This window comes from Pongo pygmaeus, chromosome 17, assembly GCF_028885625.2.
Source record: "Pongo pygmaeus isolate AG05252 chromosome 17, NHGRI_mPonPyg2-v2.0_pri, whole genome shotgun sequence".
NCBI lineage: Eukaryota > Metazoa > Chordata > Mammalia > Primates > Hominidae > Pongo > Pongo pygmaeus.
In genome coordinates this window covers 30,068,133-30,084,903 of record NC_072390.2, presented here as the reverse complement: position 1 = coordinate 30,084,903, position 16,771 = coordinate 30,068,133, and the positions used below count along the sequence as shown (strand labels likewise).

Sequence of the window (16,771 nt, the reverse complement as noted above, 5' to 3'; positions counted from 1 at the left end):
TTGGGTGGGGACACAGCCAATGTATATCAAGATTTTCTCAGACTACACCTTAGTTTGAGGTTGTGGCAATGAGATAAATGAGGGAATTTGTACTAATATCTTTTGAAAACTTTCACATGCTCAAGAAAGATATTATTACTATAATTTCCTCTTTCCTGTCTCTACATCTGTTTTGATATTATAGAGGCTAAACTAGTTTCAGATTTTTCATATATTTTATTCTTTTACTGTATTTTACTAGACTAAGCTATTACAGTGGATAAATTAAAGATCCCTCTCTTTTGTATTGTTTTATCGTAGAAACCTTAAAACAGCCTTGAAAATGGCCGGTTACTCATCTCTGAATGGCATAAATTCAATGATTATTTTTAAATGATAGATTCATTTCTTTGTAACCTGAAATTCCACCATAAAGGAAACCTAAATGGCTAAAAAGTAAATAAGAAAAGAAATGAAGCGAACCAGTTAGTCATTTTGCATCAATTTACAATACTGTTTGCACTGAACAGATGATTACAGCAGAGCAAAGTAACATGAAAGGATTTCTTTCTTTAGTTCCACCCTAGGGGCAGGCAACAGAAAAGATGAACAGCTGAACACACAGAGATGGGAAGCCTGTGTATGTAGTAAATCAGAAAGATAAAGGACACTAAGTAAATGTTCCCACTCATTTCGGAAACTAAAAGCTGTGATCTGGTTTATGATAATAATCAAGTGGAAATCCACCTTAATCCTATGTCAAATGAAGTTCTGTAGGCCCCTTGTAAAATCTAGTGACTTTTTCTTCATACTGAAAGATCTGTAAGAGTTTATAGGTCTTTAACTCGTTTATTTTTATGACTGAGCTTTCTTAGAATTTTGCCAATATGGCACCTACCTATTGAAGACAGGGGTTGCTGAACTTCCTTTTGTCCTCCCAACAACTTAGTCATATCTCTGTTCCTTGCTGTCAATTTTCCATCTCAAAAATTATGGCAGACACTCTACCTTCCAGACCCACTTACCTTGAATTTTTTAGATCAAAAGACCACTTCTTAGCATACATCCTTTTCTCTTCAAGCCTCAGGACCCACCATCCCATGGCTGTCCTCACACAGTCACAGTGAAGGGCCCATTAAGGAAGCACTTCCCCTGGTCGTGATGTCTAGGGGTTTGAAAATAGCCTTGGAAGCCTCATGGTGCCAAATAATGGTAAGATCCACATACAAAATGAGCCAAACAGCAGAGTCTAGAAAACTTTGCTTAAAATATTTCAAAGCTGTATATGTTTTATTTATAAATAACATTTAGACACAGAGGTCAATAAGATGTTCCAAAAATTCCCAGTTTTTTAGTACAGACACATCAGAGAGGAAAAATAGTATGTTTATGTTTCTGTCACTTGACAGCAAAAACAAAGGCTGGGCATATCCAGATATCTGAGTAGACATAGTATCAGATCACTTACAAACTACAAGCATTAGATTTATTTATTTATTTTATTTGTGGCACTCCCAAATAATTTCCCTGAATACCTTCATTCTCACTATGTATGCTGTGCAATTATATCACATCAGTTATATGACTTTTGGTCGACTTAAACTCACTCTTCACTTGGCATGAATTCTGCTAAAAGAAATACTTGTGAGTAAACAATCTTTAAATTTTAAGCACTTCTGCTTCCTTCTCCTTCCATGTTTCCTGTGAATTTATTCCACCTGTGCACTGTGGGAGATAGCATAACAAAGCTGGTAAGATATTTTTCATTCATTATCTATTATCCAACTATTTATTCTAGAAACTGTAGCATATTGGAATTTTAGAAGTATATCTTAATATCAGTCACAATTTATACCCGAATACTTTGCTTTAAAAAAAAATCAAACGTAGATATCGATACTCTGAAACCAGAAGGTTTTTAACCAAGGTCAAATTCTTCCTCTGTCCCCATTAGCACCAATTCAATAACTTTTGTGAAGCCCAGGAAATGGGACTGTAGAAACTCCAGAAATATGTGCATTATCCTCACAGAAGTGGAGCATGGATTGATCCAGTTGCTGCACAGATACCTTTATTACACATGTACACACACATATCTCTGTCACTGCATTCAAAACACTGTCACTTTACTGTCCCCATTGTATTCTTATGTGTTCCTGACCTATATGATTTTCATAATGTCAAAAAAAAATTTTAATGTGTGGATGGGAAAAGTTAGTAAGGTCCTAATGGAAATGCATAGCCTGGTGGCAAAACAGCATTAGTAAGGACCCCAGGATCCCTTCCAAGGATGTTATATCCCATAATCAGCCCCAAGTGTAAGTCTCGTAACGATAGGCAGCTGTTGAAGAAATCTACAATTCTAGCCATTCTCCATGAGGCTGCAAAGGAATTGAGTCATTGGCAACTCACATGTGTAGACTCACTTGTCTTATTTTATTTAATCTTGAGATGAGAAAATAAATCCATAATATTCCCAAAAGATTTCTACACAGAGCATAAACACCAATTATGAAATCATTCAGAGAATTGAGACTGAAAGACTGAGTTCTTGAGAAGCCTAAACTCCTCCCTTTCTTAAAATAACATAAATATTAGTAAATGCCTTGGTATGATCCTGAGGGACTCAGCCTTAGAATTTCCCTTTGCTTAATTTGATCTCAGACCTGAACCCACTTAAAGCCTTCGATTTCACATTTGAAGGTAACTAAAACTCCATTCCCTCACCTTTCTAGCATGTCTTTTTAATATATCATAAATAACAGTACTGTACTCAGTATTTCAGCAAAAAGACTGCTTGTTAAATTCACAGAAGGAACGCATAAAAGGCAGAAGTAAATAAACAAGACATATAATTCTTTTTTTCAAATAAAAGAACTTTAGAAATAAATTGGCCTGCAAAACTACTTTTGCAATTACAGTGTCATATTTGGCCACACTATGACTCAGAGGCACTGCATAAATATGAACAGAATCGTCTAATGCACTTTTTCAAAACAGTACTTCTCAGCCAGGGGCTAGTGCGAATTCATTCTACAGCTAGGTGCTGGTGACACTTCGGTTTGCTTTACTGGCAACATTTTGGTGATGCGTCCTATACTAAGAGGAAGGCTAGAAACCAAGCACATGTCAAGAGCCAAATCCACCATGTTACTTCTTTTCGTGCTTCTTGGTTAACTCCCCAACGCCCAGTTGGATGTGGTCCCGGTTGTCACTGATTCTCTCTTCCCTGCGCTGACTCTCCTGGGAGACTTGCTGCACAGCTTGCAGGATTGCATTCTGCACAATCTGTTTGCTGGCATTCTGCAGCTTCACCTCTTCAGGCTCATTTCCAGGTTTCTCACCTAGCCAAAAACATGAAAAGGAGGGGAAAAGGAGAGAAATTAATTTCAGGAATGTGAGAGGGAAAGGTAGGGGAGAAAGATGGGAGGGAAGAGTGAGATTGTAAGAACACACTGGAGTGGACCAGTTAACTATGAGAAGCCCACTAGAGCACATACAATTGGGGGATTGGTCTCAGGACATGCTGTGGATACCAAAGTCATTGATATAAAATGACCTAGTGTTTGCGTATAATCTACACACATCCTCCAATACACTTTAAGTCATCTGTAGTTATTTATAATACCTAATATAATATAAATGTAATGTAAATAGTTGTTACACTATATTTTTAAAAATTGTATTATTTTTCACTGCTGCACTGTTATTTCTTTTATCGGGTTTTTTCCAATATTTTTCTTACATGGTTGTTTGAATCCTAGGATCCTCAGCTGCTAGAGAGACAGTTTCTAGAAAAGAACAGACCCTTGCCCTTTTGCACCTTCCCCACTTCCTTCAGGAAATGCAGACATTAACGCCTTCAGGTGTTGCATTCATCTTCCAGTAAGCATGAAGATGAAAGCCAACATTCTGGGCATGGCTGGGGAGAAAGAAGCAGACTAATTTTGAAGGCAACACTGAACATCTGTACCAGCCCTGGGCCACGTACTTCTGGGCGTTCATGTATGTTATGAAAATATTTCCTTTCTGTTTAATCCAACATTATTCCGGTTTTATGTTACTTGCACCCAAATACATGCCTACTGTATACAACCTCACTGGGGCTGGAGAATAGATGATGACTGAATCCATATCAAGGTCAACTTTGCTCCTATAACAGGATCACAACCAGTGAAACTATCTGAAGCTGCCCACTGTGATCTAGAGCAAGCACTGGCAAACTTTTTCATCAGAACCTGCCCCCCTCCCTGCCCGGTGATCTAGAGCAGGGATTGTCAAACTTTTCTTTAAAGAACCACATAGGAGATAGGCTAAGTTCATGGGTCATACAATTTCTGGAACAACTACTCAACTCTGCTGTTGTAGCATGAAATCAGCTATGGATGAGTGCATATGGCTTTCATTCAATAAAACTTTATTTACAAAAAAACAGGCCCACAGGCCAGATTTGGCCTGTGGGCCTGTTTGTCAACCCCCAATCTGGAATGGTGGTAACTTTCTAATTAGAAGGCAAGGCAGTCTACCCAGCACTGATTCTCTGCTTTCCTTCTTAGTTAAAAACAAAATCTTAATTTTATTTGACTAGTTATGTAACTAGGCATAGCTAAGTTCTGTGGTGGAAGTGGAAGTTCATTTAGTAAAAATTCTGGAAAAGGGATGTAGAAGGGTAAAGTCACATAAAGGCCTTTTGTCCTCTCCCCATCCTATTGCCTGCAACTCTGGCCTGATAGTTGTTACAAGGACCAGAGACATTAAAACCATTAGAATACAAACTGTTTTCAGGGATTTCAGAAGGAAAAGAAGGAGCTTGGGATCCAATGACAAAGAAGCCACCATATAAGTTCTCAGATGCCCACCTCCAGGCCTCTTTTTATGTTGGAAAAAAGTAATATACCTTGTTTAAGGCAACTGCAATTTTGTATTTTTTTTATTGTGCAGCAGATGTAATACTAACTCATACATGGTAGACTGATCACGAATCTACCATTTGGTTGAAGTGCAATCTGGAAAACCCTAAATCCCACCTATTTATATTTATAGTGGTAAACAGAATGGACATCATTTCTTATTTAAAATCATCTTTTTGGATATTTCCTCTACACAAATATGCTCACTACCATGAAGATGTATTTAAAATAGGAGGAATGACATTCACTGGGGTTGATTAATTAGCAACAGAATTTATACACCTAAGAGGAAATATCACAAAAGATAATATTGAGTAATTCTGGAAGACCAGACAGTTCTTATCCATTAAGACATATGATCTTCATTTATTGAGCATTTTTATCCATCCATTGAGGGATTTGCAATCTAGTGAACAAAGCAAGATAATCCTATTGAGTGCAAAGAACAATATTTTAAAAAACAGGATAAAATGATCAATCTACACCAAACTGAGCAGAGGAGTCTGGAGGCATGAATTACAATAGACTGAAGCTATGAAGTGGCCAAGAAGAATAGAAAATTTTCTGTATGAAGAGTCACAAAGGCATAGCTATCAAGAATATGTGTTTTGAATCACTTCAGACATTTCAAGTCCTTTCTGCCACTTGCATTCATGCAATCTTGGGCTAGATACTTCACCTCTGTAAGCTTGTTTGCACATCTGTAAAATGGGCAAGTGTCATTAATTTAGGAGGGTTGTTGGAGAATTAACCAACATAAAGCGTATTCAGCACTCAGTGTGGTCCCTAACACATAGTAAGCATTTTTAAGTGTCCACAATTGTATGTTAGTCAGGGAATAGTAAGCTGTTGTTACCAAGAAACTCAAAAATAGGACAGCTCACACAAGAGAAATTCATTGTTCTCTCGTGTAACAGTTCAGAGATACTCCAGTGTGTAAGTAGCTCTGCTGCATGGGTTATCTTAGGACTCTAACTTCCCTACATCTTACTGCTCTGACCTTTCTTAAAATATTGCCCTCATTTACCTGAGTGAAGCTGATTAACAAGTATCCCATGTGGGACCAAAAGGGAGCAAAAGAGAAAATGGAGGGCAAGCAATTTCCTTTTAAAAAATTGTCATAAAGGTTGCAACCATCACTCTACTGACATTCTATTGGGAGAAACTTAATCACATGGCCACACCTAGCTATGTGGGAGGCTAGGAAATACATTCATAGGCTGGGCAGCCATATGTCCTTCTGAAATTCAAGGAGGGGCCAGGCGCAGTGACTCACAGCTGTAATCCCAGCACTTTGGGAGGCCGACGTGGGCAAATCATTTGAGCTCAGGAGTTTGAGACCAGCCTGGCCAACATGGAGAAAACCCATCTCTACTAAAACACAAAAAAATTAGTCTGGCATGGTGGTGAGCACCTGTAGTCCCAGCTACTTGGGAGGATGAGGCGCAAGAATCGCTTGAACCTGGGAGGCAGAGGTTGCAGTGAGCTGAGATCGTGCCACTGCATTCCAGCCTGGGTGACAGAGTGAGACTCTGTCACAAAAAAAAAAGTAAAATAAATAAAAACAAAATTGAAGAAGGTTCTAATGCTAAAACAAATAAGCCATTAAGGAGTTTAAAAAATTACTTCCAAGCAAAGCCAAGGCTACATTGAAAAGGGAGAATACAGTATATACTTGCAGCAAGACAAATGTGAAACCCAGGTTGCTCTGTCTACTACCACTATACAGTGTGTAAGTGTGAGGACAAACAAAAACAATTTCAAAAGGTTTAGGCTTGCTCCTAGAAAGAGTATCTTACCCAAACTAGATGCATGTTAACTCTCACTGCCCTCATTACCACTTCGTTTTGGGTCATACATATCTACCTGCAGTGGAGGTTGTGGGACAAAGAGAGCAGCGAAGCCTGGAGCAGAGAAAGAGAGGGATTAAGGTTGGGGGAAAAGCCATCCAGAGCACTTAACAGACAATACATGCAAAATAAAAAGCTGCACAAAGCACACATACTACTTGTGTGTTAGGCTCTTGGGTATGCGAGGAATAATATTCTCCTCCGTTACCTTAAGCTGTGGTAGAGGGGAGGGGACCATGAAAATAGAGATACAAATGTCATAGCCAAGTGTCCAGGAACTGTTCAGCTGAGCTTCATATTACAACTCAGAAATTGGAAAAATCCAGTATAGCTGCAGTTATTGCACCACCTAGGTTATCCTCTGCCAGGAGCGAGCCTCACCTCTCCATTTGCTGCTACCAACCAAGCACCTCTCCGCTTCTTCAGGAGTCTCTCTGACTTTATGCATTCACTCACTCTTATTTCTGCATATTCACGACGTGCATTGCTTCATGACTGTACATATCTCCTTCCCTCTGAGGTCATTCCAGCTAAGGTCCTGGCTAATGTTCTTGCAACTGACTGACCTTTGCCATATCTTCAGCTGAAATTCCTGAGAGAGAGAGCCTAATAGAACCATATCACCATTATCCTTATAAAGCAGCACTTTTATACCAGGCAGTGGTTTTTTGTTTTTTGTTTTTTTTTTTGATGGGGTCTCACTATGTTAACCAGCTTGGTCTCAAACTCCTGGGCTCAAGCAATCCTCCAGCCTCAGACTCCCAAGTACCTGGGACTACAGGCACACTCCACCACACCAGGCTCCAGGCCACTTCTTAAGCCAGCCATAGGTTGAATAACAAGGTTTATTCTGGCCCAATTTGCTGTGGCCAAAAAGTTTGGATCAAGAGGTGGGAACTCTTCCCACCTAAGGAAGAAGGAACCACTTAGCCCCATTGCCTTGGCAAAGCATCCTGGAGAGCAGGTGTTCACAGATTAGTCTTTGTGCGTCATCACTCTCACACCTCCTGGTGTTCCTGCGGCATTCACTTGTAAGGACAAGATATTTGAGAAACTCCTGATGGAGTCTCTTATAATAATACAAGTACCATGTGAGGAAGTACACTACAACCAACAGAAGGCAGGGCCAGCCACCCAAATCCTCCGAGTCTCACCATTGACTTATATGCACTGAATTCACTTCAATGTAATGAATCACTTAGCGTCGTAGGCAGACTGTTGCCTAGTTTTAAATGATGCAAACATCCTCTAGCCTAATTAGCATTTACAACATCATTTTCGTGTTTCACAAAAAAATGAGGAATTGATTTAATTGGCTATAAACTCTTAAATGCCCAATATAAATAAACCAAAATTGAGAATGTGGTGTAACTGAATTTGTCTTCAGTGTCTTTCCACCTCGGATCGTTACTTGCCTCTCCTCATCCCCAGGCATCCACATGGTCCTGCTTCTCTGTGATCACCCAGTGCTCCCCCATGGGGATCCAGCCTTCCACAGACCACTGTGAGCTCTACAGCTCCCCACCATGCCCCTCAGAACTTTCTGCCCCATATCCCATTCATGCTTCCCCAGTGGAAGGTGTCTAAGGAGCTCAATTGCAATATGGTTAATAATTGGTCTAATTTCTTATGTATAACCATTAAAATTGTGCTTCTGATGACCATTGTATGACCCTCCTGATAAAAACTTACGTCAATTTTCCCCCCAAAACCTAAGTGTCATTTACTTCTTTTACATTAGCCCTGTTATATTCCAGTGAGGTAGGTTTTGGAAAAGGTCAGTGTTCCATTTTGAGACAGAATCTGGTTAGTGATTTTTTCCTAGATTGCACAGATAGGGCACCAGAGGTTGTAACACAAATGGCATCTCTATCTCTCATCTCTCCCCACTGACTCACTAAGTATGCAAATTACAGAAGTTCCTCCCAGGGCAAGACAGGACTACAGCACCACTCCCTGCACACACACTGTAATACACAGGGCTGCTGCTGGTAACCAGGGAGCAGTTATTTTATCTCCCCTTCTGATTGCTTGAGACTGCAAAGATAGTATGATCATTTATCAATGACGAGCATATGGAACACAGAGAACAAGAACTAATTCTGGGCCCTTTAATAATAGAATGATAGTTTTTTTCTTCCAGCTCTGGAACTACAGGAATTTTCCATGAAGGACCAGATGTTAAATCTCGCTCATCTACACCAACTGCAAATAAAGCAAACCCAGGAGCCCTGCTTTGCTACCAAGCAAGCTAAAGTTACATGAGTTCCCAGCAATGAAAAGCCACAGCCCCTGAGTGTCCAGCTTGCTGCTAGCCCAACTGAGCATGCTATTCCCCTATGCATCAATACCAAATCAGAAGCATTTTAGGTAGATTTGAGATGCAGAAAGCAAGACAGCTATCAGCAGGCATAGGACATTTCTAAGTCATATTTGAGTGATACTGTCTGTTACCACTGCCACCCTTATCAAATCAGATACAGGGAATTAAGAATCACCCCTGACTCTACCTACAATGGCCAGCCACATTATGTCGTAATGTAGCCAGCTACTCTTATAAATTATATGGAGTTCTTTATTAAAATGTCCTAAACAACAAGATGACATGAATCAGAAAGATATTTATGGAGGACCTACACGTATGGTACTATGGAGAATAACATAGGCCACTAGGCCAAAATGTTTCATTCATACATACATTCATTCATAAAAGAATTACAAAGCACTTACTACATGACAAACACTAGGCTAGGTATTGGAGACTAAAATGTTGAGCAGAACAGTCATAGCCCCTACCCTATGTGAGCTTACAATCTAGAAGAGTCAGATGTTAACCAGCTAATCAACTGGGTTTATAATTGGGAGCTATGACATGTGCTATGAAGGGAGCATGGGGAGCATACTGAAACCATCCCCACAAGGTTGACAGGAATTGAATGCCAGGCTCTGGACAGAAATATAGTTATAATTAAGCATCAGTCAGGCTGCACTCTGGCCCGCTTACTTGATGCTGAAAGTCACTCAACACTAGATACTGCCAGTGCATCCCATTGTTCCTATAGACAGGATAGCTGACATTACAATAATGAGGTTTTTGTTTAAGGATCACTTAAGAAGTTTTTCAAAACCCAAATTCTAGCAAAATAGTGGATGCCAACCCGCACAGAGGAACAGGATCGGTATGAGAATGCAACATCTTCATCCTCCTGTCCCATGACTTCACCCTGCACTCTTCGACCAATCAACTATCTCCACACACTTCAGCCCACCCCACACCCTTAAAATCCATATAGCCCGTCTCCTTGGGTAGACAGATTTGAGGTTTCCTCCCATCTCCTCATCAGCAGCTCTAGGATTAAACCTGTTTTCCTCTATTGCAACCCAGTGTCTCCACGTATTGACTTGCTGTGTGCATCAGACAATGAACCTGTTATGATTACAATACCACAAAGGGAACTCATCTAATTTAGGTGTCAGGGAAAGATGTCCAGAGAGGGGATTTAAGGAGTAATGAACATTAACTGATAAAAGGAAGGTGCTGGGAGCAGGAAGGCAAGAATATTCCAGGCAAAAAGATCCACCCCTGAGTGGCAAGTCCCTGATCTGTGTAATAAGAGCAGGGCCAGAGAGGAACTGAAGGCAGCCTGAGTGGCTGGTGCCCACCAGGGAGGGAGACAGGCGATGGCGCTGAAGAAAGGAGGCCAGCCTGGGCCTGGGGTCCTGGGGAAGTATCAGAGCCTTTTTCTGAGAGTAAAGCAGCCATGTTTCCTCATATCTGTGCCACCCAGCATAGCTTCAGTAGTCTGAGGAGAGTTACATAATTAAGGCAAGAATATGCAAGATTTGGAGAAGGCCTTGAAACACAGATGGACTTTGGAAAGGCCAAGGGGAAAAGGAAGTGAATTCTTTCCCTGGCCTTGAAGGGCAGGGCAGATAAGTGGCTGGTTGACTAACAGGGTCATGGAAAGCTTTTATGTGCAGAGCTGCTGAATTATTTTAGAACATAATTTAAATGATACAATATTACTGGATTGTAATTCCTTAAGGAAGCCATAAAAATGGTGCCAATAAAACTTGAAAAGGAAAAGACAATTTTACTCTAGGAATCAAGATGCTTACTGAGTTATTTTGGTCAAGAAAAAGCAAAGTTAGTTTTGAAGGAAAGAAAAATAACAAAACAAGGAATAAGATGGATCTAATTTACCACCTATGAATACCAGTTACAAAGCTATGTCAATTAAGAAAGTGTGATAATAATACAGGGATACAAAAATTGACCAGTACATTAAAGAGTACAGAAACAACCACACAGATATATGGAACACCTGATTTATGGAAAACATGACACTGTTGTATAGTAGGAAAAGGACAGTATTTTCAGTCTTTAGGGCTTGGCCAAGCAGTTATTCATACAGAAAAATAATGAAAGTGACTACTTCATACTGCACACAAAAAATTTCCAAATGGATTTCATATCTAGATCTGAAAAGTAAAATAATTTGGAGCACAGAGGATTTTCAGGACAGTGAAACAACTCTGTATGATAGATACTATAATGATGGACACGTCATTGCATATTTGTCTAAACCCATAGAATGTACAACACCAAGAGTAAACCCTAATATGAACTGTGGAGTTTGGGTAATTATGATGTGTCCGTGTAGGTTTAACTGTAACAAATGCACCACTCTGTGGGGGATGTAGAAAAGGGGAGGCTGTGAATGTGTGGGGGAAGGGGGCATATAAGAAATCTCTGTACCTTCTGCTTAGTTTTGCTATGAAATTAAAACTGCTTCACACCTGGAAGCCTAGCACTTTGGGAGGCTGGGGCGGGAGGATCACTTGAGTCTGGGAGAGCGAGACCAGCCTAAGTAACATTGTGAGACCCTCATCTCTATGAAAAATTAAAAAATAAATTTATAAAAAGTAAAGCAATCAAGCTTTTAGAAGAATATCTTTGTGACCTGGGAGTGGACAAAGATTTCTTCAACGGGACACAAAAAGCAACAACCATAAAGAAAAAATTGGACAAATTGGGCTACATTAAAATAAGTGGTTTTCACCAGGGAAACACATACTTGGAAAAAGACTTTTCACTGGAGGCAGAGGCACAGAGAATGCTTATGAAAATACTATCTTGGAAATCCTTTAAATAGTTCCTTTTTCTGAGCACGTAGATAACCACCAAGACTGTGTTATGAGTTGAGAGAGACTTAAAAGGCTGTTCTGACCACCACATACATTTCTGCAAAATTCAGCAGAAATGTAGGTTTTCCTCCTTTTACCCCCAAGAGACTCAGAAATCAAACTCCTCCCAAGAGTTTCTCCTTTCTTGCAGTCAGTAGGAACTCTAGAAAATCTATGAAATGAGAAATAAGAATGAAATCCTAAGCCTCCCCCAACCAACTGAACAGACCCCTTTTTGGCCAAGGGGACCCCAAAGTAACCTGGGAAACTGAGTTCTGGACCCTGATGGGATGGGAGGTGGGACACGCCTTGTTCTATCTCCTCCCTCGCCAACTCCTTTAGGCTTTCTTCCCTAATGGTTAAACAGAAACTAGCCCTCTCAAGAGACTCCACCTGATGTCAGTCAATCAACTGATGCTGCCCCTCTCTTTTACATTTCAACAAAACAACCAACTAGCATTCATCCTGTCATCCAGGCTGGAGTTCAGTGGCGCTAGCTTGGCTCACTGCAGCCTCAACCTCCTGAGCTTAAGCGATTCTCCCACCTCAGCCTCCCAACTAGCTGGGACTACAGGCGCCCGCCACCGCGCCCAGCTAATTTTTTGTATTTTTTGTAGAGATAGTGTCTTGCCACACCACAGGGCTGATTTCTGTTTAACCCTTAGGGAAGAAGGCCTAACGGGGTTGGTGAAGGAGGAGGTATAACAAGACCTGTCCCGCTTCCCATCCCATCATTGCCCAGGCTAGTCTCGAACTCCTGGGCTCAAGTGATCCGCCCACCTCAGCCTCCCAAAGTATTGAGATTACAGGCGCGAGCCACTGCACGGGCCAGACTTCCTTTGGGATAAGAGGCCATCGACCATGGAGTGGCTCCCGTGAGTCTATGCAGGCTGTGCAGTGAGGGTTTTGCATCCTGTGCTTCATCTTTTGATGTCAGGGGGCTGAAAACTCCACCCTGGGCTCTTGCTAACTCGGTTGTATTTTGAACTCGGGACCCGGGAGAGGTATGAATCTCAATTGCGCATGCATAGGTTTCTCTTTTCATAAATATTCATGACTCCTCCTGTAGTTTATTGAATATGTATATCTGGCCTGCTCAGCCAGAATTCCTGTTCCCTGTGTCCCTCCCTGAAAGTGTCTGTTTCTGGCCTCTCGTCCGCGGCTACACTGCCCAGACGGTCAGAATGGCTGCCCTGCAGGCTGTAGCCCTCTATGAGAAACAAACTCTCCTTTCCAAATGTATGAACCGCGTCATTCTTCAGCTGACAAACAGAAAGTTCAGGAAAAGCAATCCAGAGCCACCAAACCACCAGGCTGGCCCGAACTCAGGACTCCCAGATGCAGGAGTCTGCTATTTATAGGGGCAGCAAAAGTGGACACTGTGTGATCTCATGTGCTAAAGGAAGCCACAGTACCAAGGTCCTAATAGAATGCAAGGCAAATTTTGGCAGCCAGAGGCTTGCATACTTTCTTCCCCACTGCAGGACCTTCCATAGCCTCTGCTATGTCCTAGTGGTGGCCTCCTGCGGGACCAGGACATTGGAGGTAGGAAGATAGGGAAAATCCTTAACTCGTGAGACAAGGGCTGTTTTTATTTTATCAAACATACTTAGAGTAACTAGTACATCCACAGCACTTTCTGACAGCAAAAACTCTTACTAGGCCATTTATAGATTCGTTCTCCCAAGAGTTCTGATGCAGCTGGAAATGGAGTCCAGAGGTTTCCTGTCCCCACTCAGATAAGAATTACTGGACCGTATTACCAGATCTCTTAAATATTTAATGAAAGATTCTCAGTTCCCAGGCATGGTGAGGACATGCTCTCCCTTCCTGGGAAGGAAGGAGGGAGGGAACCAATATGAGCACTATGAGTGATTTTAAAGGAATCTTCAAAAACAAACAAAAAAACATCCCCACCGTATGCCACTGTTCTCCCTGAAATAAACAGCGCAATCTTCACAATCACCATTTCTCTGCCAAAGAAGGAATCACATTCCCAGATGTGACAAGTCATCAGAAAGTGCAAGTCTAGAATTTAACTAAATAATCTCTCAAAAGTAATATTTAGTCCGTGGAGGAAATGAGTATAGAGTGAGAGTTTCAGGGGGCTAACCAGAGGAAAATTATCCTCTGCTGTAAAGTAAAATCCTTTCTACTCTCCTTGAAAGAACAGCTCCCAACCTTTTGAAGATGATTCCTTTGTAATGTCAAAATATTTCCCATATCCCTTCATAGCACAATGACAAGAAGAGGCTATGAATTCAGTAATGCTTTCAGATGATTAATACTATTAATCACAACAGCCTCCATATTCAGTACATTTGAAAAATTGCAGGAGTTATGTGAGAGTGTATTCCAACTGCAGAAACTTTGAGGGGCAAATAAGGCATAGCTGTGCTTTAAAGCAGCTCCATGGCCTCAGGATCTTTCTTGCTCTCACACCAGGCTGGAGGCATTAGAAGGAGCAATAAAAGGCAGGCAGATGTTGTAAACTAATTCCTAATGATGAATTTTCAAGGCTGTAATGGGGGTAGGGGACAGGGCATGGTGTGAAACTAGAAGCCTTCCTCCAGTTATCCTCAGTTTCTGGTCTCTCCTAAATAGTCACTCATAAACATTAATTAAATGTCCAACATCACTAGGTTTGCATAAGGCAGGCTGAGTTTTCACCTTCAGGAACAATGTGATAACTAAGATTTTTTTACAATTTTTAAGTATCATGAAATATTTTAAGATGTGAAATGATTAACCAAGATGAAGTGTCAATTCTATTTTTTAAGTGGAAAACTGGAGGCTCAGAATATTGTTTGGAGTCACACATGGGATTAGATCTGTGTGCTCCACACCCTGGGCCAGAGTTCCTTCCATGACACCTTCCTGCTGCAGCTTCCGTCTTCAGGATAAGGAAGGAAAGCAAGGAGCTGGTGTCCAGACACAGAGCCCAAAGATTATTTTCTTCTCGGCACAAAATGGAAAATATATAAATGTATCTCCTCACTTCTGTTTGTGCTTCCATTTGCTCCACTGTCTCAAACAGCAGCTGGAGTAACTTTTTAAAAATGTAAATCCAATCTGTCATGCACCTGCAAACAACTCTTCCTTGGCCTCCCATTGCATTTGGAAAGCAAGCTCAACCTCTCACCATGGGCCTCAGGGCCCTGCATGACCAGTCCCTGTCTCTTGTGCAGCCTCATGCCCTGACTCCTCCTCTCACTTAGCAGACGTGGACTTTCCTATGACTCTGTACTCAATTCAACAAAGATAAAATCTAGTCATGCGTGTATGCATGACTCTTTACCACTTACTTTATTTTCTTAAAAATTTTTTACTTAGAAACTTTTTTTAAAATTATTAAAACTTTTTCAAAGATGGTGCCTCACTCTGTCACCCAGGCTGGAGTGCAGTGGCATGATAATGGCTCACTGCAGCCTTGAACTCCCACCTCATTCTCCTGAGTAGCTGGGACTACAGGTGCATGCTACTACCACCAGCTAATTTTTTTAATTTTTAATCTTTTTGCAGAGATGGGGTCTCACTGTGTTGCCCAGGCTGGTCTCAAACTCCTGGCCTCAAGTGATCCTCCTGCTTCCACTTCCCAAAGCACTGGGATTACAGGTGTGAGACACCAAGCCCAGCTCTGTTACAACTTACTGTGGGATCTTGAACAAGTCAGCTTCCTCACTCTAAAATGGGTTCAATAATGGCAAGCCCTCACAAGGTTGTTGCAGCCTGTGTCCCCTAGAGCATCTGCTCTTAAGAGGATGACCACCTTTGTTCTCAACTCAACATTGTCCCCTGTGTGCCCAGTGCACAATCTGTAAGTATGGTTCAATGATTGGCTGTGAAAGTCACTGTTTTCCAGTCTGTTCTTTCTTCCCCCACTTTCTCTGCTCTCATTAATTTTCTGCTCTTGGTCTCCTTTGCTATGTTTTGCTGATTCGCTGCAGTGAGAGTTAAGGCACAAGAGGAAGCAGCTGAGGAGACACTCCTTTGGTGCCAGCTCAGCCCCTCTGCATGAGAGATGGTGCAGAAAACACACTAGAGCGTGAATATTAGAAAGGCTGCTCCAATTTCCAGGCCACATATGGCTAGGCCAATTAGCAGTTTCAAAATCTTACACCCAGTTCATCTTTGCCATCTCCTAGCTTCTTGTTTTCTCCCTCCTCCTCTTCCCTTTGCATGCCTGCAAACTTCTAAAGGGGTCAGTTCTCCACTCCCTCCATTTGGTTTCAAACACTACAGAACAAAGAAGTGTGAAAATAAGCTCTTTTCAGTTGGGTCCAGTGATGTTCCCAGATGATTTTGTTCCTGTTGGTCAACCATTTGGCATGACAACATTCTCCTCAAGCTTATAAACTTCCTGAATCCTGCACACATTGGTATGTAATGAACCAAGTCCTGCCAACACTCTGAGGCTCTGTAGTCATGAGCCTGTGCTGAGAAAGCCCTTGTCTTACAGGCACTGGGTTTGAATCCCATTTCAGGGCCTTTTTGAGTTCACCTGAACAAGCCTTGGTTTTCTCACACCTAAACTACAAAATACAGGTGAAAACTTCTGATTAATTTTTGAAGAAGATAAATGGGAATATGAGTCAACATTGCTTCACCTACAAATAGGATAAAGAAATACAAAAATCTTGCTCCAGCCATGAGTTCCCCTTATCCTAGTATATGTGGCTTTTCTTTTATTGTACCTTTTTTTTTTATAACCATGAGAATGAGAATCTTGGCTCTTTTTACTGTGTTGGGGTTAATTAGAAAGAGAGAACAGGTGGCTGGAAATAGAAAAGGAAGTAAAAATAAGATCAGATGTTTTATGTCTTTTTTTTTTCCAGTGATATTTCA

The 16,771-nt window shown here is 41.2% G+C and overlaps 1 protein-coding gene across 2 annotated transcripts in view; it reads right to left on the bottom strand.

The window, feature by feature from the left end:
* Window positions 1-478: 478 nt before the first annotated feature.
* AKAIN1 (A-kinase anchor inhibitor 1) overlaps window positions 479-16,771 on the bottom strand; it is a 54,957-nt gene continuing 38,664 nt past the window's right edge. For both annotated transcript variants that reach the window (XM_054461180.2, XM_054461181.2), the window contains exon 2: window positions 479-3,323. In XM_054461180.2, the coding sequence (XP_054317155.1) occupies window positions 3,130-3,323 (194 nt within the window). In that variant the 3' untranslated portion in view covers window positions 479-3,129. The remainder of the gene's footprint in view (window positions 3,324-16,771) is intronic.